Source organism: Macaca nemestrina, chromosome 20 (assembly GCF_043159975.1).
Source record: "Macaca nemestrina isolate mMacNem1 chromosome 20, mMacNem.hap1, whole genome shotgun sequence".
Taxonomy (NCBI): Eukaryota; Metazoa; Chordata; class Mammalia; order Primates; family Cercopithecidae; genus Macaca; species Macaca nemestrina.
The window spans coordinates 11571839-11597330 of NC_092144.1; the positions used below are offsets into that span (position 1 = coordinate 11571839).

Sequence of the window (25492 nt, forward strand, 5' to 3'; positions counted from 1 at the left end):
TTGATAATTTTTTTTTTTTTCTGGAGACGGAGTCTGGCTCTGTCATCCACGCTGGAGTGCAGTGGCGCAATCTCAGCTCACTGCAAGCTCCGCCTCCTGGGTTCACACCATTCTCCTGCCTTAGCTTCCTGAGTAGCTGGGACTACAGGTGCCCGCCACCACGTCCGGCTAATTTTTTGTATTTTTAGTAGAGACGAGGTTTCACCACGTTAGCCAGGATGGTCTTGATCCCCTGACCTTGTGATCCACCTGCCTCGGCCTCTCAAAGTACTGGGATTACAGGCATGAGCCACAGCGCCCGGTCAACTACTCATAATTTTTAAAAGTCTCCATTATTAGTCAAATTAGGCTAATAGCTCTAGGAAAGTTGTGAGAATATAAACCTAGCAAGGGAGAGAGACATGATCACTATTCTAATCAAGCCTCTCTTGCTCAGGTGATATGCTCTTGATGCTAATTTTTCGATATGCCTCATATGCCAGAACTGTAGACTCAAAACGTCTAGAATTAAGCACAAATGATGCAGGCACTCAAGGCTCTGATACAGGAACTCGAAGTGAATAAATTATTGAAATCCTGGTGCTTATATTTTTGTGAGAAAGGAGAGGGGTTGAAAAAAATGGTAAGACTGGTTTATAAGAAGGAAATAAGCACTTTGAAGGAAAGTAAATGATAGTATGAGATAATACGGAAGCTGAGGGTGTGTGTATATGAGGGTGGCGACATCAGTGAGTGAAGAAATGTCACCATTGGTCATTTATATTTCTACCTCTACTACGTCTTCAGCACTATTCAGGAACTGCTTAAGTGTGGATGTAGATAGTGCATAGCAATATAGACAGTCCTGCCTTTTTGAGGTTAACAATAATGATTCCCCATAAACATATAGGTATGCTTTATCATCATTTTTGCATTGGTTAAAAGTTTTAGTGCAGTATGTGATCTTGACTTTGGACATGGGCATCTGGAACCTGGAGGTAGGTGTACCACTGCATAGGGTGTGTGCTAGAACCATGTCAGATCCCTGTTGAGACATCTTACGTGTTCTGCCCCTCAAGCCACAGGGGGCGGAGCCTGAAGTTATATCCAGTTAGGGACGCCAGGATGGCATCTTACTTATTGACCAATCAGGCGCTTCTCAGAGCCCTGTCTGCCCCCAACCTTACCCCACCCTGTATGATCTTGTGAATTTTTTTTTCTTGCGCCGGCTGCATTACCTTTCTCTTCTGGCTCCTGGCTTCACTGCCTTGGCTCTGTGCTCTGCGCTGGCCGTGGCAGCCGGAGAGAGGACCTAGGAGACCCCGGAAGATGGGAAATGGCGAGTATGGGAAATGGCAAGTGTGCAGGGGCCCAGGGTCCAACATGGCTGGAGGGACCCAGGCCTCTTCGCCGTCAGCATCCGATTTTGTTTCATCTGAGTTGCTCAAATGTGTGGGAAGCAGGGTGTGAAATCCACCTCCGAGCTCCCCACCCCCAGCCTAACTCTCCTTGATCTGGCAGCAAACTCCTAAATTGTAGGTATAATTTCCGCAGTCCCCAACACCAACCTCTGTTCTTGAATGCACAGTGTTATCAACTATTTGTCTGGTTTATTATTATTACTATATTTAGATGGAGTCTCACTCTGTCGCCCAGGCTGCAGTGGCGCAATCTCTGCTCACTGCAACCTCCGCCTCCTGAGTTCAAGTGATTTTCCTGCCTCAGCCTCCCCAATAGCTGGGATTACAGGTGCCTGCCACCACGCCCAGCTAATTTTTTTTGTTTTGTTTTGTTTTTTGGAGACGGAGTCTCACTGAGTCGCCCAGGCTGGAGTGCAGTGGCGCGATCTCAGCTTACTGCAAGCTCCGCCTCCCGAGTTCTCGCCATTCTCTTGCCTCAGCCTCCAGAGTAGCTGGGACTACAGGCGCCCGCCACTGCGCCTGGCTAATTTTTTTTTTGTATTTTTAGTGGAGACGGGGTTTCACCGTGTTAGCCAGGATGGTCTCGATCTCCTGACCTCGCGATCCGCCTGTCTCGGCCTCCCAAAGTGCTGGGATTACAGGCGTGAGCCACCGAGCCCGGCCATTTTTTTGTATTTTTTAGTAGAGATGGGGTCTCACCGTGTTGGCCAGGCTGGTCTCAAACTCCTGACTTTAAGTGGTCCACCCACCTTGGCCTCCCAAAGTGCTGGAATTACAGGCGTGAACCACCACGCCAAGGTATTTGTCCTTCGTTCTCCATTAGAGACAGGTGTCATATTTTAAGTTTATCATTTTTACACAAAGCAGTGGATGACTTTTATAAAGATTTCTTGGCCGGGCGCGGTGGCTCAAGCCTGTAATCCCAGCACTTTGGGAGGCCGAGACGGGCGGATCACGAGGTCAGGAGATCGAGACCATCCTGGCTAACACAATGAAACCCCGTCTCCACTAAAAATACAAAAAAATTAGCCGGGTGTGGTGGCGGCGCCTGTAGTCCCAGCTACTCGGGAGGCTGAGGCAGGAGAATGGCGGGAACCCGGGAGGCGGAGCTTGCAGTGAGCCGAGATCGCGCCACTGCACTCCAGCCTGGGCGACAGAGCAAGACTCCGCCTCAAAAAAAAAAAAAAAAAAGATTTATTTTGTGTTTGTGACCTTTTCGCCTGAGAGGTAAGCAGAGAATAACCACCTGAAACTCCATTGTTGAAAACCTTTGTGTCTCTCCTTTATCTTCCCCAAGTGCAAACCCTTATCAGAATGCCTTGGCCTTGAGGTTCCCCTTTGGAAACTTTGCAGGGTTGATTGTCCTCAGCCTGCCCTCTCTTCTCCTGGTCCTGGGGTTCAGAACTGACTGGGGCTGCCCCAAGAAGGCCATAGCTTCCATGTCTCTTGAAGGGTCTAGTGAGTATCAGTTCATGTGGCCCCTCATGAGCTGGATACCCGCTGGATGCGTTGGGCCTGGAAGCAGTGACATGGTTTACCCTTCCTCTGAAAAGCTCACCCGTTGGGACACTCAGCTTGTTTTTCTCCAGCCCCAGTTTTCATTCTTTGGAGACACGTTTGTGGTCAGCTAATTGGATGGAGATATTGAGGGGAAAGACAGAAAATGATTCTTGCCGTCTGGATTCTTTCAGAGTACTTGAAGCGAGAAAAATGATCCTAAAAGACAAAGAAAACCCACCTCTGCCAGGTTATGCAAGAACTTGAAAAGCAAAATGCACTTAGGCATGGGGGTGGGGGCACAATCCACTGTCTCTGGGAAGGGTCAGTGAGCAGCACCAGGATGGGGTTTGGGGAGATGTCCCATGTGATAGGATGACCTGACTGGGCAGTTAAGTCAGATTTCTCTGTGTTCCAGGTCAGCAGTGGCTTTCCCTGATTTTGTCACATTAAGAAGATTTGTTTACTTACTTCATCATGTAAAATGTATTTTACCATTAAAGCTTGAAAGTTAGGCTAAAATATTTCCAAAGAGATAAGAGGTGGATCTCAGAAAAATAAATATCTACCCTTATATTTGTTAAAAATTTGTATTTAATTTTTCCCCCCCAGAAAAATATGCAGTAAGTTTCTCAGTCTGTTCTTTTTTGTGATTTTGTTGTTGTTTTTGTTTGTTTATTTGTTTGAGACACAGTCTGGCTCCAGGCTGGAGTTCAGTGGCACAATCATGGCTCACTGCAGCCTCCACCTTCCTGGTTCAAGCAGTCCTCCCACCTCAGCCTCCTGAGTAGCTAGGACCATAGGTGCAGACTACACGACTGGCTAATTTTTTGTAGAGATAGGGTTTCATTATGTTGCCCAGGCTGGTCTCAAACTCCTAAGCTCAAGTGATCCTCCTACCTTGGCCTCCCAAAGTACTGGGATTTTAGGCGTGAGCCACTGCTCCCAGCCCCTTTTTTGTGATTTCAAATAGAATCCTAGAGTTTAGCCTTGAGAAGGCTACAGAGAGAAAAAGCTCAGAGAAATAGGGAGAATCACTCTTCATTATGGCTTTACATAACTGAACCTATCTATGTATCTATGTATGTATGTATCTATCTATCTATTTTGAGACAGGGTCTTCCTCTTTTGCCCAAGTTGGAGTGCAGTGGCACCCATCATAGCTTGCTGCATTCTCATACTCCTGGGCTCAAGCAGTCCTCTCACCTCAGCCTCCTGAGTAGCTGGGACTACAGGCGTGCACCAGCACTGCTGGCTGATTTTTAAAATTTTTTTGTAGAGACGAAGGTTCTCACTGCATTGCCCAAACTGATCTTGAATTCCTGGGCTCAAACAGTCCTTCTGCCTCAACCTCCCAACATGATGGAATTACAGGTATAATCCAGTTCACCTGGCCACTGAATACATTTTGATGAGAAAATAGGTAGATAAGTTGGTGAATTCACCAATTTATTTTTACCAATTTAGTGAAGATTCACGAAGCTGGGTGCGGTGGCTCACGCCTGTAATCCCAGCACTTTGGGAGGCCGAGGCTGGCAGATCACTTGAGGTTAGGAGTTTGAGACCAGCCTGGCCAACATGGTGAAACCCCATCTCTATTTAAAAATACAAAAATTAGGCTGGGCGCAGTGGCTCAAGCCTGTAATCCCAGCACTTTGGGAGGCCGAGACGGGCGGATCACGAGGGCAGGAGATCAAGACCATCCTGGCTAACACGCTGAAACCCCGTCTCTACTAAAAATAGAAAAAACTAGCCAGGCGAGGTGGCGGGCGCCTGTAGTCCCAGCTGCTGGGGAGGCTGAGGCAGGAGAATGGCGGGAACCCGGGAGGCGGAGCTTGCAGTGAGCTGAGATCCGGCCACTGCACTCCAGCCTGGGCGACAGAGCTAGACTCCGTCTCAAAAAAAGAAAAAAAAATTAGCTGAATGTGGTGGCACATGCCTGTACTCCCACCTCCTCAGGAGGTTGAGGCGGGATAATTGCTTGAGCCTGGGAGGCAGAGGTTGCAGTGACCCAAGACCCTGCCACTGCACTCCAGCCTGGGCAACCAAGCAAGACTCCATAAAAAAAAAAAAAAAGCCGGGCACGGGCCTGGTGGCTCACGTCTGTAATCCTAACACTGTGGGAGTCCAAGGTGGGCGGATCACGAGGTCAGGAGATCGAGACCATCCTGGCTAACACGAAACTCCGTCTCTACTAAAAAATACAAAAAACTAGCTGGGTGTGGTGGCGGGCACCTGTAGTCCCCGCTACTCGGGAAGCTGAGGCAGGAGAATGGCTTGAACTCGGGAGGCGGAGCTTGCACTGGGCCGAGATTGCACCACTGCACTCCCGCCTGGGCGACTGAGAGCCAGACTCCATCTCAAAAAAAAAAAAAAAAGATGGTAAAAAATCCTTCATTTAGTACTTAATTATATTTGATCTGCAGGATAGGTATGAGCTTGTGAGTATTCTCTCTTAGTGTAATAACAGAAGATGGGATTAATTTTCCCAGTGACCAATTGTGAGAACACATGTGAAATGCTTCCTAGAGTGTTTCTGGGGGCTCATCAGGTGGGCAGTATGGGTTACGCGTGTAACAAAATCTCAAACTCTCGGAAGGTGGGAGACCAGAAATTTTCGTATTTTTTCCATAAAAAGTTTAGGCACTAAGCTACTCTTATATAGGTCATTGGGCTCCTTCCCCAAATCCATTTGCCAGATACCAGGAATGGATGTGATGCAGGACAGGTGTGCCCTAAAATTGGGGCTTATCCCAGGATGGTTTCTGGCTTTGCCCAGGGAAGAATTCAGGGGCAGGCCAATGGTGTTAGATAGCAGTCCTTTATTTAACAGTACTGGTCTTTGTGGATCAGTGCTAACTCATAGGCAGTACACCCAGAGTCAGCAACATATGGGCTCTTGGCAACTATGTTTATACCCACTTTCAATTATATGCAAATTAAGGGGTGGGTTATTTAAAACTTTCTAAGGAAGGAGTGATAACTTTCAGGTCATTGCCATGGCATTTGTAAACTGTCATAGCATTGGTGGGAGTGTTTTATGCTAATGAGCAGCGAGAGCCTCTAGAGATCTCCATTCTTGTCATCTGGTTTTGGCCACTTTCTTTACTTTAACCTGCCTGCGCCAGATCCTGTTTTATCAGTAGGGTTGTGATCAGAAAACAAGTCCTGTTGGTCTCCTACCTCAGATGAACGTCGTCAGGAGTGAGGAGCCTTTTTTTTAAGGGTAAGCAGTCTCAGGACGGCTAGTATAAACTCTTTTCCTCGCTAGGTGGTAGGACTTTGTTATGACAGGTTCTCCAGGTCCACTGTATGAGCAGACATTAGATGTGACTCAGGCAGCATGTATTACTCCTTGGAACCACCACCAAGAAAGATATCAGACACTGCTATTGCTCTACCCAATAGTTCAATACTAGTATGAGAGTTGCTGTGTGGAAGGAAGTGAGTATGCTGACCAAACAGTGGAGTAAATGTTTGGAGACCCCTGAAACGTGAACTTCTTATGAATTGAGTAAAGTTCCCCAGCCCTGTCTGTCTCACCCATTCTCCTCTCCATATGTGTGGGATGTTTCAGGACTCGGTGGCCTTTGAGGATGTAGATGTGAACTTCACCCAGGAGGAGTGGGCTTTGCTGGATCCTTCCCAGAAGAATCTCTACAGAGATGTGATGTGGGAAACCATGAGGAATCTGGCCTCTATAGGTAAGGATTATATACTTCCATCACTTAGTCAGTTAGAGAAGAAGTGTTTCTTGTGCAGTGACGCTGTTCCATGGTTTGTATCATGGAGGAAGAATACTTGGGGGGCTAAAACAGGCATAGTCACAGGATAATATGAACCTAGAATCTAATAATTTTTCTATAATTTTGCACTAATTCAGAATTTTTCTGGGTCTCTGTTTTAGGGAAAAAATGGAAGGACAAGAACATTAAAGATCACTACAAACACCGAAGGAGAAATCTAAGGTAATCTGTACTCAGAGAAAGCAAATTCCCTTGAAAGTATCTCAGCATGTCATGAAATTTTAAAAACAGGCAAACATAACTGATAAGCCAAGCTTCAAATTGATTGATTTATTATTGTATTTTATTTTTTATTTATTTATTTTTTTTTGAGACGGAGTCTCGCTCTGCCGCCCAGGCTGGAGTGCAGTGGCCGGATCTCAGCTCACTGCAAGCTCCGCCTCCCAGGTTCCCGCCATTCTCCTGCCTCAGCCTCCCGAGTAGCCGGGACTACAGGCGCCCGCCACCGCGCCCGGCTAGTTTTTTGTATTTTTTAGTAGAGACGGGGTTTCACCGTGTTAGCCAGGATGGTCTCGATCTCCTGACCTCGTGATCCGCCCGTCTCGGCCTCCCAAAGTGCTGGGATTACAGGCTTGAGCCACCGCGCCTGGCCGATTTATTTTTAGAATAGTTTCCCCAAGTACATATTCTTCAGTGTAAACAGATGTTCAGTTTTTATAAAAACGTTCATTTGGCAAGAGAATTAAGAAAGTCTATTTAGGAGTATCACTGTTTGAGTGATAGTTGTGGCCAAGCCCATTGCAGAGCATTGAATCCATTCATACTCAAATCAGACTTGGCATCAAGTCTACGCTTTACCTGATAATATTGAAAATGCAAGTTTAATAGCTATTAATATAAAACGGTTAACAAATCCTTAGTAACATCCTTCTCATTTTTTACAGAAGTCATATGTTAGAAAGATTCTATCAAAGTAAAGATGGTAGTCAGCGTGGAGGAATTTTTAGCCAGTTTGCAAATCAGAATCTGAGCAAGAAAATTCCTGGAGTGAAACTCTGTGAAAGCTTTGTATATGGAGAAGTCAGCATGGGCCACTCATCCCTTAACAGACACATCAGAGATCACAGTGGACATGAACCAAAGGAGTATCAGGAATATGGAGAGAAGCCAGATACACGTAACCAATGTTGGAAACCCTTCAGTTCTCACCACTCCTTTCGAACACATGAGATAATTCACACTGGAGAGAAACTCTATGATTGTAAGGAATGTGGAAAAACCTTCTTTTCTCTCAAAAGAATTAGAAGACACATTATCACACACAGTGGATATACACCATATAAATGTAAGGTGTGTGGGAAAGCATTTGATTATCCCAGTAGATTTCGAACACATGAAAGAAGTCACACTGGAGAGAAACCCTATGAATGTAAGGAATGTGGAAAAGCCTTCACTTGTATCACAAGTGTTCGAAGACACATGATAAAGCACACGGGAGATGGGCCTTATAAATGTCAGGTATGTGGGAAACCCTTTCATTCTCTGAGTTCATTTCAAGTACATGAAAGAATTCACACTGGAGAGAAGCCCTTTAAATGTAAGCAATGTGGTAAAGCCTTCAGTTGTTCCCCAACCTTAAGAATACATGAAAGAACCCATACTGGAGAGAAACCTTATGAATGCAAGCAGTGTGGGAAGGCCTTCAGTTATCTCCCCTCCCTTCGACTACATGAAAGAATTCACACTGGCGAGAAGCCCTTTGTATGTAAACAATGTGGTAAAGCCTTTAGATCCGCCAGTACTTTTCAAATACATGAAAGGACTCACACTGGAGAAAAACCCTATGAATGTAAGGAATGTGGGGAAGCATTCAGCTGCATCCCCAGTATGCGAAGACACATGATAAAGCATACTGGAGAAGGACCTTACAAATGTAAGGTATGTGGGAAACCCTTTCATTCTCTGAGTCCATTTCGAATACATGAAAGAACTCACACTGGAGAGAAACCCTATGTATGTAAACATTGTGGTAAAGCTTTCGTTTCTTCGACATCAATTCGAATACATGAAAGAACTCATACTGGAGAGAAACCCTATGAGTGTAAGCAATGTGGGAAAGCCTTCAGTTATCTCAACTCCTTTCGAACACATGAAATGATTCACACTGGTGAGAAACCCTTTGAATGTAAGCGATGTGGTAAAGCCTTTAGATCTTCTAGTTCCTTTCGACTACATGAAAGGACTCACACTGGACAGAAACCCTATCATTGTAAGGAATGTGGGAAAGCCTATTCTTGCCGTGCCAGCTTTCAGAGACACATGTTAACACACGCTGAAGATGGACCACCTTATAAATGCATGTGGGAAAGCCTTTAATGCTCTGGGTTCATGTCAGATACATTAAAATACTCACTGAAGAGAAGCCCTATGAATGTAAGTAATGTGGGAAAGCATGAAATTCTGTTGGTGCCTTTTTTAATACATGAAAGAAAGAATTCTGGAGAGAAGCCATATAAATGTAAGTAACATGGGAAAGCTTTCAATCATTTTAGTTCCTTTCAAATACAGGAAATAACTCATCACGGAGAAGACCGAACAAATGCTTTTTGGAAGGGAACCCGTATTTGAGAGAAATCCTGTGTAAAGAGTGTAGGAAAGGTTTTATCATCATACAATCCTGTCACACATTGAATGCATAGTGGAGAGAACCCTGGTAAATGTAAAGAGTGTGGGAGAGCCTTTAGTCATTTTAGTTCCACTTGAAGCCATGAAAGAACACACAGAGGAGAGAAAGCTCTTGAATATAAGCAATGTCCAAACGTTTTTAACCAGCCTACATTTTCAACAACATGTAAGAATGCACTCTGGATCAAAACACTATAAATGTGAAAACCACGAGGAAGGTTTTCCATTATAATATACTTTTAAAGTCATTTGAGGGCTCTGTGGCTTCGTGGATTAAAGTACTTGTCTGGCAAACAGGAGATGCTGGGTTTCAATCCCAGCAGGGCCTCATTAGTTGAGGTATTGAATTTGAACAGGTGTTTCGGCTCTGGCTGGGTGTGGTGGCTCACACCTGTAATCCCAGCACTTTGGGAGGCTGAGGCAGGAGGATCACTTGAGGTCAGGAGTTTGAGATGGAGTTTCAAGTGTGCAAAACATAGCAAGACCTCATCTCAAAAAAAAAAAAAAGTCATTCAAAGACTTATAATATAGCAAAATCCTATAAATGTAAGTACTTCAAAAAGCCTAATGCATAGCAGGTCATGTAGTCTCTAGAAAATACATAATAACCTGATGGAAATGTAGAAGCTATATGTATATTTTGTTAATTAGTGGCTCATATTTAAAATAGTTCTCTATGGATTTCAAATGCTTAATCTCACAAATAAATGTTAAGTTGATATAATCCTGTAAGTAATCTGAAAGCAATAGTGCATGAATTTCATAGGTAGTGTTGTTTTAGGTCAGTAATTAAAATATTTGTCTTTCCATTTTGAAATGTGTTTAATCCAATGATGAATTTACATGTGTTTCTTATATTCAGGTCTGTTAAATTGTATATGGTTGCTTAATTGTTCTGTGATTGAGGACCACTGAAAAATAAGTCTTAATAAATGTTAGTATGAACCTACTTGCTTCATTTAGCAGATTCTTGATTCCCTTCCCACATTATATATATTCCATCATATTTATTGGAACAACTCCTTTTTTTTCCTTTTTTCTTCTTTTTTCTTTTTGAGACAGGGTCTCGCTCTGTGCTCTGTTGCCCAAGCTGGAGTGCAATGGTGTGATCTCGGCTCACTGCAACCTCTGCCTTCTGGGTTCAAGTGATTATCCCACCTCAGCCTCCTAAGAAGCTGGGACTACAGCCATGTGCCACCACACCTGGCTAATTTTTTGTGTTTTTAGTAGAGATGGGGTTTCACCATGTTGGCCAGGCTGGTCTTAAACTCCTGACCTCAAGTGATCCACCTGCCTCAGCCTCCTAAAGTGCTGGGATTACATGTGTGAGCCATCACACTTAGCCCATTTTTTTTTTCTTGGCTCAAAGAATTTTATTTTCATTCCTATTAAAGAGTTGGCATTCATTCTAAATATGTAAAGTTTATCATAGACTGTAGTCTCATGAATTATTATTTTAACCTGTTGTTCTTTACTCCTTGTTATTTATTCTGGCTGTTCTTTGTATCATTGATTTTGGGATAAGGAGACAGCTATGATAGGATAATAAAATCTAGAATGGGAGATGCCTTTCATGAATTGTGTCATGTCAATCTGGGTAATGGGAACTAAACTTTTCAGACTTCATTTCTTTCTTTCTTTCTGAAATGGGGTCTCACTCTGTCACCCAGGCTGGAGTGCAATGGCACAATTGTGGCTCACTGTAACCTCAAACTCTCGAGCTCAGATAGTCTTCCAACCTCAGCCTCCCAAATGGCTGGAACTATAGGTATGTGCCACCGAGCCCAGCTAATGTTTTTGTTTTTGGTTTTTAATCTTTTTTAAGTAGAGATGGTGTCTTGCTGTGTTGCCCAGACTGGTCTCAAACTCCTGGCCTCAAGTCACCCTCTAGCCTCAGCCTCTTAAAGCACTAGGATTACAGGCATAAGCCACTGTGCCTGGCCCAGAATTTATTTCTTTTATGGTTACATGTAGAGTGCATCAAAGCCTAAATTCCCAGAAGGTTAGATTGCAGAAGTGAAGAAGGCATTAGTCAGATTTTGGAGGCATCATACGGAGAGACAGATTCATATGGGCTGTTTGGACATGGTCATCTAGCCCATTTTCCTGATTCTTTGCCCTGCCAATCAAGAGTATCCTCAGCCGGATGTGGTGGCTCACACCTGTAATTCTAGCACTTTGGGAGGCCAAAGCGGGCGGATCACCTGAGATCAGGAGTTTGAGACTGGCGTGGTCAACATGGTGAAACCCTGTCTCTACTAAAAATACAAAAATTAGCTGGGTGTGGTATCGCATGCTTATAGTCCCAGCTGAGGCAGAAGAATTGCTTGAGCCGGGGAGGTGAAGGTTGCAGTGAGCCAAGATCACGCCACTGCACTCCAACCTGGGTGACAAGAGTACAGAATGAGACCCTGTCTCCAAAAAAAAAAAAAAAAAAGTATTCTCTAATCCACCACCAGCCACTTCACCTCCACGTTCTCAAAGTTACAGATTTCCATAGACGTTCTTACAAGCTTCATATCCAAGATTCAGCTGCCATTTGGATATCCCTGAAAGCCCTAATGTATCTGCCAAGTAATCAGTTTATATTGTCATTGTTGGGAATAGTCTGATGATCTGACTTGGTTCCTGTACGGTCCAGTTTGTACATAAACATTTTTATCCATAGGGATAGTGAGTGTTACTGATGCAGGTTGAGATCTACAATGGCACTATCCAAAAACAAAACCAAAAACCCTACATGAAGCTTGTTCCTCTGCCGCATTATGCAGAGATGGGTCTCACCCCATTCTTTCATGTGAGAATAAGCACCTTATTCATTACAGAAACATTGTGGGTGTGTCCTGTTATAGCTGAATGTAGTCCCTCAGTTTATTTTGAATTATGTTTGATTATATGTGATTACAAACAATATACATGTCTTCCTCAAACAAAAGTTCTCATACATTTCTTAGAAATATTAACAGTGTGCAAACAACTTGCTTACTGTCTACTGAGTTTTGTATTTATTGAGAATATATATTAAAATACCCATTCCAATCATGGATCAGATAAACTTTATAATTAAGCTCTTTGTCCAACATTGTGAGTCAACATTACTGTGAGCTTACAACTTCAGGCCTCTTTTTTCTCATAAATTTTAGTTTTCATGCTTATTCGATTACAACTTTTATGATAGTAGTTTTTCATATGCATAATACCAAAAGTCAAATCATGTTGTGAGTGATTTCTTTCCAACGACTATCAGGAACGTACCTGTTGTCAAACAGGATGTAATAAATTGTGGTAATACTACCACAGGCCGGGCACGGTGGCTCACACCTGTAATACCAGCATTTTGGGCGGCCAATGCAGGCAGATCACTTGAGACCAGGAATTGGAGACCAGCCTGGACAACATAGCAACAACCTGTCTCTACTAAAAATACAAAAATTAGCCTGGTGTGGTGGCGCACATCTGTAATCCCAGCTACTTGGGAGTGGAGGTTGCAGTGAGCCCAGCGCACCACTGTACTCCAGCCTGGGCAACAGAGTGAGACTGTCTCAAAAAAAAAAAAAAAAAAAAAAAAAACCACCACAAAACAGTAATGACTGTGAGGTGTATCAATAAGAGGGTAGTTAAAAGAATTTATTGCAGGATTTATGCTGCTTTTAGGTTGTTTGACTCCTACTTAAGGAAGCAAAAAATTTCTCTGATGGAGTGAAGAGGTGAACTTAATTCTACCCTGGGTAATTTATTTTTTTGAGACAGAGTCTCACTCTGTCACCCAGGCTGGAGTGCAGTGGCGCGATCTCGGCTCACTGCAACCTCCACTTCCCCAGTTCAAGTGATTCTCCTGCCGCAGCCTCCAGTGACAGGACAAGACTTTGTCTCAAAAAAAACCCAAACAACCGCAACAAAAAAACCTTTCAGAATACTTCCTGAAGGATTTGCCAGAGGCTGTTTTACAGCTAACTCTTTTTCTGGAGGTGGAGGGGACATGGTCTTGCTCTGGAGTAGCTTGGATTACAGGTATGTGCCACCACACCTGGCTAATTTTTGTGTTTTGGGTCAAGATGGGTTTTGCCATGTTGGCCAGGCTGGTCTCAAACTCCTAGGGTGAAGTGATCGGCCCACCTCGGCCTTCCAAAGTGCTGGGATTACAGGAGTGAGCCACAGCACCCAGCTGAATATACATTTTTCTAAGGAAGATAAACAACTGAGCAAGGGGACCTGAAAAGATGCTGGACATCATTAAGTAAATGCTAAACAAAAAGGCAATGAAATGCCACTTCAAACCCACTAGGATGGGTAGAATGAAAAAGACAGATAACACATGTCAAGGATATGGAGAATTTGGAACCCTCATACACTGCTGGTGAGAATGGAAAATAGAGCAGCCACTTTGTTTTTTTGTTTGTGGTTTTTAATGTTTTCTTTTTTAAGAGATGGGGTTTTGCTCTGTAGCCCAGGCCGTCATGGCTCACTGCACTCTCAAACTTCTGGATTCAAGCAGTCCTCCCATCTCAGCCACCCGAGTAGCTGAGAACACAGGTGTGTACCACCATGCCCAATTAATTTTTTTTTTTTTTTCAGAGATGGGGTTTTGCTCTTTTGTCAGGGCTGGTCATGAACTTCTGGGCTCAAGCTATCCTCCTGCCTTGGCCTCCCAAAATGCTGGGATTATAGGCATGAGCCACCGTGCCCTGCCAGGAGTTTCTTTTTTGAGGTAATGAAAATGTTCTAGGCCAGGTACGGTGGCTCATGCCTGTAATCCTAGCACTTTGGGAGACTGAGGCAGGCAACTCACTTGAGGTCAGGAGTTCAAGACCAGCCTGGTCAACATGGTGAAACCCCGTCTCCACTAAAAATAGAAAAATCAACCGGGCATGGTGGTGTGCACCTGTAATCCCAGCTACTCTGGAGGCTGAGGCAGGAGAATCGCTTGAACCCGAGAAGCGGAGGTTGTAGTGACCCGAGATCGCACCATTGCATTCTGCACTCCAGCCTGGGCGACAGAGTAGACTCCATCTCAAAAAAATAAAAAGAAAAAAATCTTCTATAATTGACTGTGGTGACGACTATCTGTTTGCGTCTTTGAATATACTTTACTGAATTGTACGCTTAAAAGGGGTGCATTGGCCGGGCGCGGTGGCTCAAGCCTGTAATCCCAGCACTTTGGGAGGCTGAGACGGGTGGATCACGAGGTCAGGAGATCGAGACCATCCTGGCTAACCCGGTGAAACCCCGTCTCTACTAAAAAGTACAAAAAACCAGCCGGGCGAAGTGGCGGGCGCCTGTAGTCCCAGCTACTCGGGAGGCTGAGGCAGGAGAATGGCGTAAACCCGGGAGGCGGAGCTTGTAGTGAGCTGAGATCTGGTCACTGCACTCCAGCCTGGGCGACAGAGCGAGACTCCGTCTCAAAAAAAATAAATAAATAAAAAATAAATAAATAAAATAAAAAAAAAAGGGTGCATTGTGTCGTGTTTTATTTTTATATAGCTTTTCAAATAAATATGACTTCAGATTTTTGATCGAATCTGTTAAACATACTAAGAGTTTCCAGATATACCCTAATTTACATCACTTTTTATTGTTCATTTTTGTATCGGTGAAAATAGGAATTCAATTACCTTAGGTATATCATAGTTGTTTACATTTCAAAGTTCTCTGGGAACACAATCTGTAACCTATCTAAAATAATTTTTTCTTTAGTGTGAAATGTACACTTTAGAGTTTAATTGAAATATCTCACAGCTGTGGTTAGTCTGATACGCGTCCTTGCATCCATGCTAGGGATGTGGGGTTCAAAGAGATTGTAAATGTGTGGGGATTGGGGAAGAGATGGGTGGAGGTCTCAATACCGTTAGCCGTCAATATCAGAATGGAGCTAGACTCTTACTACACACGGTGAGGTCATTTTTAAGTGTCTGTGTTTGTGAACGGGGCTCACAGTTCCATGAGTGCCCTCTAGACTCAGGCCAAGTCCCTGGCCCCTGGAGGAGTCAGACCCTCTTGTTCCAATCTGGACTTGCCTGGGTGACCCTCTTGCTGTGGACTTGTTCCTTAAAGGGTCAGTACATCTGGCAACTGAGGCTAGAATTCGCTGCTCAAACTTGTGTCCCCGCGTTCAGAAACAGCTGCGACAGGATGCTAGAGTCCATCGAGAGGCTGGGAACAAGTTCGGCTTCTACGCGACTGCCCCTGCCTGGGACTGGTTTCCTCCCGGACTGAAGCAGGGTTTCCCTAGCGACATGACCTTTCGCAGCTCTGTCACCCCAGGTGAAGAGGGCGGGGCTTCGTGAACTGCCCAATCAGAAGCGCCACGTGGAAGGTGGGTGGGGCAACGCGTCACAAAACAGGTGGACGTCGTACGCCGTTACGCAGCGAGGTTGCTGGGCGGCTCCACCATCACCTGTCCGTGATAGCTCCTGCTACTAGCGCCGTGGCCAACGCTGGGTAGGATGAGGGAGGATGGCCGGACACCTGGAAGCCGGAAAATGGTGAGTGTGCAGGACTGGTGTCCCGAGACCTGAGGAGGGACAGGTTGGAACCGGCCGGAACCAGCTGTGGCGGCACCCGGGGCTCCCCTCGGCGACTTTGGGGTCTGGGACCCGGGTCCCTCTGGCGCAGCTGGGCCCTCGGTGCCCTCGGCCGCAGAGTGGGGCTGGGCCGGCATCCGGGACCCCTGGTGTCCGTCCCGTTCCTGCGCTACGCCTGCGGCCCCGGCGCCCTCTCTGGGCAGCTCCACCCCCGCGGCCCCGTGTCTCCCCAGATTGCGCGGGAGCCCTGGAAGGGTCATGGGGAGGTTTCCGACTAGTTTGTGGCGTTCCTGCGTGGGACGAGCAGTGGTCCGGGTGGTCCTCAGTCCCTCCTTTCTCCGTAAAGCTCACCCATCTTCCCCTGAGGTTTCCAATGTACGGAAAGCACCATGTCAAATTCATAATCCTAGTTCCAGACTACCTCTTCCTGGGGCTGGCATTAAATTCCTAAGTTTGCGGATCCCTTCCCGCATTCCCAAAGTCTGACGTCCCCTCTCCAATTCACAGCGTCGTTATCAATTATTTGGCCTCTGGTGCATTTCACACGGACGCCGTGTTTCTCATTTTTCCAGAGAACCAGGGATGACTCGTTTTAAAAGATTTATTTTTTGTTTGCGGATATTTTACATGCGAGGAAGGCAAAGAATACCTTGTTGTATAAATCCTTATGACTCTCTTTCCAGTATCTCTCTTGAGCACAGACACCCTACAAGAACTCTTCGGTTGAGGCTCCTCTTTGGAAACTTCCCTGGGTGACATGTCTTTTTAGCAGTTTCAGGTCGGCACTGCCCGTCCTTGCCTTTGTATTCTTGAAAAGATTTGACCCCTTATTTGGGTGTCATTTTCTTCATGTATCTGAAATGTATATAATCAACAGCTATTAAAAGTATTATAATTTTTTTTTTTTTTTTTTTTTTGAGACGGAGTCTTGATCTGTCACCCAGGCTGGAGTGCAGTGGCCGGATCTCAGCTCACTGCAAGCTCCGCCTCCTGGGTTTACGCCATTCTCCTGCCTCAGCCTCCCGAGTAGCTGGGACTACAGGCGCCCGCCACCTCGCCCAGCTAGTTTTTTTCTATTTTTTAGTAGAGACGGGGTTTCACCGTGTTAGCCGGGATCGTCTCTCGATCTCCTGGCCTCGTGATCCGCCCGTCTCGGCCTCCCAAAGTGCTGGGATTACAGGCTTGAGCCACCGCGCCCGGCCAAAAGTATTATAATTTTTTATTTCTAATTTTTGTGGGTACATAGTAGGTGTATATATTTATGGAGTACATGAGATGTTTTGATGCAGGTATGCAACGTGAAATAAGCACATCATGAAGAAAGGGATATCCCCTCAAGCATCTGAGTTGCAAACAATCCAGTTACACTCTATAAGTTATTTTAAAATGTAGACTTCTTTTTTTTTTTTTTTTCCCCCCCACCCATTAACTATCCTCTCCTTTCTTTCAGGCTCCCACTACCTTTCCCAGCTTCTAATAACCACCCTACTCTCTAAGTCCATGAGTTCAATTGTTTGATTTTTATAATAGATCCCACACATAAGTGAGAAGATGTGGTGTTTATCTTTCTGTGCGTGGCTGATTTCACGTAACATAATGATCTCCAATTCCATCCATGTTGCAAATGACTGGATTTCATTCTTTTTTATGGCTGAATAGTACTCCATTGTGTATATGTACCACTTTTTTTTTTGTTTTTTGTTTTTTTTGGCAGAGTCTCACTCTGTTGCCCAGACTGGAGTGCACTGGTGTGATCTCGGCTCACTGCAACCTCCGCCTACAGGGTTCAGGCGATTCTTGTGCCTCAGCCTCCCGAGTCACTGGGATTACAGGCATGTGCCTCCACACGGGACTAATTTTTGTATTTTTAGTAGAGACGGGGTTGTGTCATATTGGCCAGGCTGGTCTCGAACCCCTGATCTCTCAGGTGATCACCTGCCTCGGCCTCCCAAAGTTGTACCATATTTTAAAAATCCATTTATCTGTTGAGGGACACTTCCATTGCTTCCAAATCTTAGCTATTGAAACAGTGCTACTACAGATATTGGAGTGCAGCTATCCCTTTGCTACACTGATTTCCTTTCTTTTGGGTATATTCCCAGCAGTGGGATTGCTGCATGGCATATGGTAGCTCAATTTTTAGTTTTTTGAGGAACCTCCAAACCATTCTCCATAGTGGTTGTACTAATTTACGTTCCCATCAACAGGATACAAAGGTTCCGTTTTCTCCATGTCCTCTCCAGCTTTTGTTATTGCCTGCCTTTTTGACATAAGCCGTTTTAACTGGGGTGAGATTGTATCTCATTGTAGTTTTAATTTGCATTTCTCTGATGATCACTTTTTCATATGAGCACCTTTTCATATGCCTGTTCACCATTCGTATGTCTTGTTTTGAGAACTGTCTATTAAATCTTGTGTGCATTTTTTGATTGGATTATTAGATTTTTTTCCTGTAGAGTTTGAGCTTCTTATATATTTGGTTTAATCCCTTGACAGATGGGTAGTTTGCAAATATTTTCTCCCCTTCTGTGGGTTGTGTCCACTTTGTTGTTGTTATCCTTTGCTGTGTGGAAGCTTTTTAACTTGATGTGATCCCATTTACCATTTTTGCTTTGCTTGCCTGTGCTTGTCCGGTATTGCTCAAGAAATTTTTGCCCGGACCAGTGTCCTGGAGATTTTTCCACAGTATTTTCTTGTGGTAGTTTCCTGGTTTGAGGTCTTCGATTTAAGTCTTTAATCCATTTTGATTTGGTTTTTGTATTTGGCAAGAGATAAAGATCTATTTTCATTGTTTTGCATATGGATATCCAGTTCCCAGTACCATGTATTGAAGAAACTGTCTTTTCCCCAGTGTGTATTCTTTGCACCTTTGTCGAAAATGAGTTCACTCTAGGTGTGTGGATTTGTTTCTGGGTTCTCCATTCTGTTCCATTGCTGTATGTGTATGTCTTTATGCCAGTCCATGCTGTTTTGGTTACTATAGCTCTGTAGTATAATTTGAAGTCAGGTAATGTGATTCTTCCAGTTTTGATCTTTTTGCTTAGGACAGCTTTGGCTATTCTGTGTCTTTTGGGGTTCCGTATCAATTTTAGGATTTTTTTTTTCTATTTCTGTGAAGAATGTCCTTGGTATTTTGGTAGGGATTGCATTGAATCTCTAGATTGCTTTGGGTAAATGGACATTTTAACAATATTGATTCTTGCAATCCATAAACATGGAATGTTTTTCCATTTTTTTGGTGTCTCTGCAGTATCTTTCATCAGTGTTTTATAGTTTTCATTATAAAGATCTCTCACTTCTTTGGTTAATTCCTAGGAATTTATGTGCGGCTATTATAAATGGGATTACTTTTTAAATGTATTTTTCACATTGTTCACTGTTGGCATATAGAAATGCTACTGATTTTTGTATGTTGATTTTGTATCCTGCAACTTCACTGAACTCGTTTATTCTTACAGTTTTCCTGTAGAGTTTTTAGATTTTTCCAAATATGAGATCATGTCATCAAAAGAAAAAAAATTTTTAAGAGGCAAGAAAGAGGTGAATTTCATAAAAAATAAAACACTTCAGTATTACATTGAAATCGGAGAACACTTTTTTCTTTTTTTCTTCCCCTTAGGTTGCGTAGTAAGTTTCTGAGGTCTGTTCTTTTTTTTGTGGTGATTTCAAATGGAATTTCAGAGCATAGCCATATGACACCTAGAAGTATCCAAATATGATTATGAGAACATTTATTGCTATAGAAATAATAACTGACATTTCTTTTTTTTTTTTTTTTTTTTGAGACGGAGTCTTGCTCTGTCAGGCTGGAGTGCAGTGGCGCAATCTCGGCTCACTACAACCCCTGCCTCCCGGGTTCAAGTGATTCTCCTGCCTCAGCCTCCCTAGTAGCTGGGACTACAGGTGCCACCACCATGCCCTGCTAATTTCTGTATTTTTAGTAGAGATGGGGTTTCACCATGTTGGCCAGGATGGTCTCGATTTCTTGACCTTGTGATCCGCCTGCCTCGGCCTCCCAAAGTGCTGGGATTACAGGCATGAGCCACCGTGCCCAGCCCAATAACTGACATTTCATTTTCTGAAAACAATAGACACTTGTGGATTTCGGGGACTAGGGCTGGTTTGCTAAGGTGCCTTACAATTTTCTTAACACTTTACACATAAATACTTGATTTGAGAGATTTTGCAGAATTCTTCAAACATTGGGTTTGTCTCATTTAAAGTATCTGTTTAGGCTGGCTGTGGTGGCTCATGTCTAATCCCAGAATTTTAGGTGGCTCATGAGGCGGGAGGATTGCTTGAGTCCAAGAGTTCAAAATCAGCTTGGGCAACATGGCAAAATCCTGTCTTTACAACAAAATAAAAATAAAATATCAGTGGTAGTCCAAAGTAACATTACTGCCCAAGCTAAGGCTATCCTTGAGCCTGCCAAGAGCAGTAATTAAAGGCCCTGTTGGTTCTTCTTGGGGAGCATCCCTGTTCATACCACTAAACTCTTTATACCGAGAGAAGCTACAGAGCACTGGAAAGCTGGGGATCCATATGCACATGTTTTGGGTGGAGGGTTTGCTTTCTGAGGTTGTAACTGCAGTTTTCTTGGGCATGTTTTTTAGACATGAGGTTTGTTTTGCATTCACAATGTTGACACATTCAGAGTATAATTCTTACATATTGAGAAAGTGTGTGAAGTTCAGGAGTGCTGTCTCCAGGACACAGGGCTAATGAATTTCGGAGGTTATTTTGGGGTCAGAACCTTAAAGTAAATCCAGCTGAGGGTTTCTTCTGCCCGAGAATTGAAGCCTGGGAGAGGAAGTGTTTTCACACTCCAGGGGCCAATTAGGGTGTGCGGAGCTCCCGGAGTTCATTCCTGTCGCTACTCAAGTGTCTCTTCCCTTCATCACCAGGGACGTTCCACTCTAGAAGTTACATGTCAAAGGGAAAGCCTGGACCTCAAGCATGTTAAGGTGTTTAACCTCTCGAATATGGGTTTTCCTTGTGAATTGTGGGGAAGCAGCCTGCTTATCTGAGCTAATTAGAATATTTATGTTTCCTTTGGATTATTTTATCTGTTGAATATTATGGCCCTTCAACTCTGGTTTCCTTTATCATTTTATAATTTGATTGCCAGTGTCAGTGTGTAAGATTTTAGTTTCTTTCACTTTGAAAATGAAGGTTGTTAGATATGGTGGGAGTAAGGCAAGAACTTTCTGGAACTAAAAATGTTTCTTGAGGCCAGAGAACATCAAGATACGAGATGGGTATATTTAAGTTCTCAGGTACTTTTTTCATTTTTAGATCAGTTTTTATATGTGAAGGTCCATAGAGAACTTTGAAATTTGAAAGGGTATACAGTTGCTAAGACAAATGAATTCCTGATTCCATTGGTAAGAGGAAAACACAATTGAATTCCTGTTTTAATTGATGTGAGGAAAACTACTAAAGTTTATATAATCTTTGAAACTCCTGTTATATTTAAGGGATTAGGCCTAAATCCATAATGCATTTATTTATTGAGATAGAGTCTCCCTCTGTCGCCCAGGCTGGAGTGCAGTGGCACAATCTTGGTTCACTGCAACCTCCCAGGTTCAAGTGACTCTCCTGCCTCAGCCTCCCCTCAGTAGCTGGGATTACAGCCGTGTGCCACCACACCCAGCAAATTTTTGTATTTTTAGTAAAGACAGGGTTTCACCATGTTGGCCAGGCTGGTCTCAAACTCCTAACCTCAAATGATCTTCCCACCTTGGCCTCCCCAAGTGCTGGGATTATAGACGTGAGCCACCACACCTGGCCTAGAATCCCTATTTAATGTTTGCTAACAACATAGGACTCACCCTTCCCTTTTTTTCTTGTGACCCACACCTGGACAAGCTGATGAGTCTAAGGGCTACCTTCTCTGTCATAGGCAACAGATTTAAACCACGCAACCACCTGCCCTTATAGTGCCCAACTCTACCCCAACCACAGTAACCAACCAGGCCAGGCTCCTTTCTTTGCTCTCTCAGGCCATTTCAGTTATGCTTGCTGGGTCTGCCCTGCTCTCCCCCAGATCTCAACAATGTGAGCAATAAGCCTTTTAGTACCCCTTTGTGAGTGCCAGACCATCATCAGTTTCATCAGAACTATGTCTCTGAAGGTGACCACAAGGATTGGTGCCGTGAGCATGTTGTCCAGACACTGATCGCCACTTGTTGGTCCTTCATCTCTTTATTTATATATTTATTTTTTTTAAGGAACTGATTAATATTTATTATAATCCTACTATCAGTCTGCCTCCTAACTCTAGCCTCAACAGGCTTTAAATCCAAAGGCTTAAATACATTTGCCAACATGTCAAAAAGAATCTTTATTACTTTTTTTGATTGCCACTTATGCTTTCTTGCTAGATGCCTTTGGAGCAGGTGTTTCTGAGCTTTTTGACCCTTCTGAGCTTTTGGAGCAGGCGCAGCCTTCTGGCCTGTGGCTTTCTGGGCAGGAACCTTCTTACTCGCGTGGTCGTCTTTTTTGCTGGAACTTTAGCAGCAGCTGCAGCAGCAGCAGCAGTACCCTTAGTACCAGGTGCTTTTTTGGGGGAAGCTTTCAGGAGAGCTGCCTTTTGAAGCTTCTTAACTTCATTCTTGATTATTGTGTTCCTCATTTTCTTTGCCTTCATAACTTTAAAACAATCAAAATCTGTCATCTTGGCTTTCCTTTCTCTGGCTTCAATCTGCTTGGCCCATCGTGTGGCTGCCCATTTTGTATTGACGTCTGCCTTCTGCCAGGCTTGTCGGACATACTTCTGGTGGGCACTGTGTGGAAACTTGAGGATGAAATCAGTGAGCTGCATGCACTTGAAAGGCATGGCCTGTCTCCTCACTTGAGTGCAAGGTCCATCGACCAAAGCCCTGTTCTGATCAGTAACATCTACAATCACGACCAATTTTCCTGCATGAGGTCCAAAGGAGACGTAGGCCACCCGGCCAGCCTCCACAAAGCGCCTGAACACCATGTTGGCTGGGTTAAGCAAGAAGGAAGGAGGCCCGCCCAACCGTGTGCATGTGTAGAAGCCATCTCTTTATTTATTTATTTATTTATTTATTTATTTATTTGAGACGGAGTCTCGCTCTGTTGCCCAGGCTGGAGTGCAGTGGCCGGATCTCAGCTCACTGCAAGCTCCGCCTCCCAGGTTTACGCCATTCTCCTGCCTCAGCCTACCGAGTAGCTGGGACTACAGGTGCCCGCCATCTCGCCTGGCTAGTTTTTTGTATTTTTTAGTAGAGACGGGGTTTCACCGTGCTAGCCAGGATGGTCTCGATCTCCTGACCTCGTGATCCGCCCGTCTCGGCCTCCCAAAGTGCTGGGATTACAGGCTTGAGCCACTGCGCCCGGCCTCTTTATTTTTATTATTGCTTTTTGAGGCGGAGTCTCGCTCTGTTGCCCAGCTTGGAGTGCAGTGGCGCGATCTTGGCTCACTGCAACCTCTGCCTTCCCGGTTCAAGCAATTCTCCGGACTCAGCTTCCCGAGTAGCTGGGACTACAGGCGTGTGCCACCACGCCCAGCTAATTTTTTGTATTTTTAATAGAGATGGGGTTTCACTATGTTAGCCAGGATGGTCTCAATTTTCTGACCTTGTGATCTGCCTCGGCCTCCCAAAGTGCTGGGATTACAGGTGTGAGCCACTGTACCCAGCCTTTATTTTTCTTATTTTTTGAGACAGAGTCTTGCTCTGTCACTCAGGCTGGAGTGCGGTGGTGTGATCTCAGCTCACTGCAATCTCTGCCTCCCAGGTTCAAGCGGTTCTCCTGCCTCAGCCTCCCAAGTAGCTGGGACTACAGGCACCCACCACCATGCCCAGCTAATTTTTTTGTATTTTTAGTAGAGACGGGGTTTCGCCATCTTGGCCAGGATGGTCTCAGTTTCCTGACCTCATGATCCGCCCACCTCGGCCTCCCAAAGTCCTGGGATTACAGGCGTGAGCCACTGTGCCTGACCAGCTAAGTTTTTTGTATTTTTAAGTAGAGACGGGGTTTCACCATGTTGGCCAGGCTGGTCTTGAACTCAACCTCAGGTGATTTGCCTACCCTAGCCTCCCAAAGGTGCTGGGATTACAGGCGTGAGCCACCACACCTGGTCTGTTCACCCCCTTCTTAACTTTTAGTTGTTTCTATTTATATCTTATTGTACTATGCCTTGAAAAATTATGTTTATTATTTTTGAGTGGTTCACTGTTTAAGTCGTTCTACTTAGGATAGGAGTAGTTTACAGGCCGGACGCAGTGGCTCATGCCTGTAATCCCGGCACTTTGGGAGGCCGAGGTGGGTGGATCACGAGATCAGGAGATCGATACTATCCTGGCCAACATGGTGAAACCCCATTTCTACTAAATATACAAAAATTTTCTGGGCATGGTGGTGCGTGCCTGTAACCCCAGCTACTTGGGAGGCTGAGGCAGGAGAATCATTTAAACCAGGGAGTTGGAGGTTGCAGTGAGCCAAGATCATGCCACTGCACTCCATCCTTTCAACAGAGCGAGACTCCATCTTAAAAAAAAAAAAAAAAAAAAAAAAGAGTAGTTTACATAGCACAGTTACAATGTTACAATATTCTGTATTTTCCTGTTTACTATTACTAGTGAGTTTTGAATCTTCAGGTGATTATTTATTGCTCATTAATGTCCTTTTCTTTCTGATTGAAGTGCTCTCTTTAGCATTTCTTGTAGGACTGGTCTGGTATTGATGAAATTCCTCAGCTTTTGTTTATCTGGGAAAGTCTTTATTTCTCCTTCAGGCTTGAAGGATATTTTCACCAGATATACTATTCTAGGGTAAAAGTTACTTCCTTCAGCACTTTAAATATGTATTGCCACTCTCTCCTGGCCTGTAAAGTTTCCACTGAAAAGTCTGCTGCCAGATGTATTGGAGCTCCATTGTGTGTTATTTCTTTTCTCTTTCTGCTTTTTAGGATCCTTTCTTTATCCTTGAACTGTGGGAGTTTGATTATGAAATGCCTTGAGGGTAGTCTTCTTTGGGTTAAATCTGCTTGATGGTCTATAACCTTCTTGTACTTGGATACTGATATTATATATCTCTAGTTTGGGAAGTTCTCTGTTATCACTTGGAATAAACTTTCTACAACCTTTTTTCTACTTCTTCAATTAACTCTTAGATTTGTCCTTTTGAGGTTATCTTCTAGATCCTGTAGGTGTGCTTGTTTCTTTCTCTTTTTTCTTTTGTCTCCTGACTGTATATTTCCAAATAACCTGTCTTCAAGCTAATTCTTTCTTGTTTGATCAATTCTACTATTAAAGGAGTCTGATACAATCTTTAGTAAGCCAGTTGCATTTTTCAGCTCCAGAATTTCTGCTCACTTTTTAATTATTTCAATCTCTATGTTAAATTTATCTGATAGAATTCTGAATTCCTTTTCTGTGCTATCTTGAATTTCTTTAAGTTTCTTCAGCACAGCTATTTTGAATTCTGTCTGAAAAGTCACATATCTGTTTCTCCAGGATTGGTCCGTGGTGCCTCATTTAGTTCATTTGGTGAGGTTATGTTTTCCTGGATGGTGTTAATGTTAGATGTTCTTTGGTGTCTGGGCATTGAAGGGTTAGGTATTTATTGTAGTCTTCACTGTCTGGGCTTATTTGTAGCTGTCCTTCTTAGGGAA

At 44.0% G+C, this 25492-nt stretch overlaps 1 protein-coding gene, 1 long non-coding RNA gene and 1 pseudogene across 4 annotated transcripts in view; 2 read left to right on the top strand and 1 right to left on the bottom strand.

Moving 5' to 3' along the window:
• LOC105469274 (zinc finger protein 136) overlaps positions 1 to 10902 on the top strand; it is a 32472-nt gene extending 21570 nt beyond the window's left edge. Inside the window, exons 1-4 of one of the 2 annotated variants that reach the window (XM_011720325.3) lie at positions 2613 to 2627; positions 6475 to 6601; positions 6805 to 6865; positions 7588 to 10902. In XM_011720325.3, coding sequence (XP_011718627.1) covers positions 6568 to 6601; positions 6805 to 6865; positions 7588 to 9019 — 1527 coding nt within the window. In that variant the 5' untranslated portion in view covers positions 2613 to 2627; positions 6475 to 6567 and the 3' untranslated portion in view covers positions 9020 to 10902. Of the gene's footprint in view, positions 1 to 2612; positions 2628 to 6474; positions 6602 to 6804; positions 6866 to 7587 lie in introns of those variants that run through there. The other variant, XM_011720256.3, reaches the window with a different exon arrangement.
• Positions 10903 to 14806: 3904 nt separating this feature from the next.
• LOC112427563 (uncharacterized) overlaps positions 14807 to 25492 on the top strand; it is a 137653-nt gene continuing 126967 nt past the window's right edge. Inside the window, exon 1 of one of the 2 annotated variants that reach the window (XR_011617801.1) lies at positions 14807 to 15810. This is a non-coding gene — a long non-coding RNA (uncharacterized lncRNA). The remainder of the gene's footprint in view (positions 15811 to 25492) is intronic. The other variant, XR_011617802.1, reaches the window with a different exon arrangement.
• On the bottom strand, positions 22201 to 22834 carry LOC105469221 (large ribosomal subunit protein eL14 pseudogene; annotated as a pseudogene).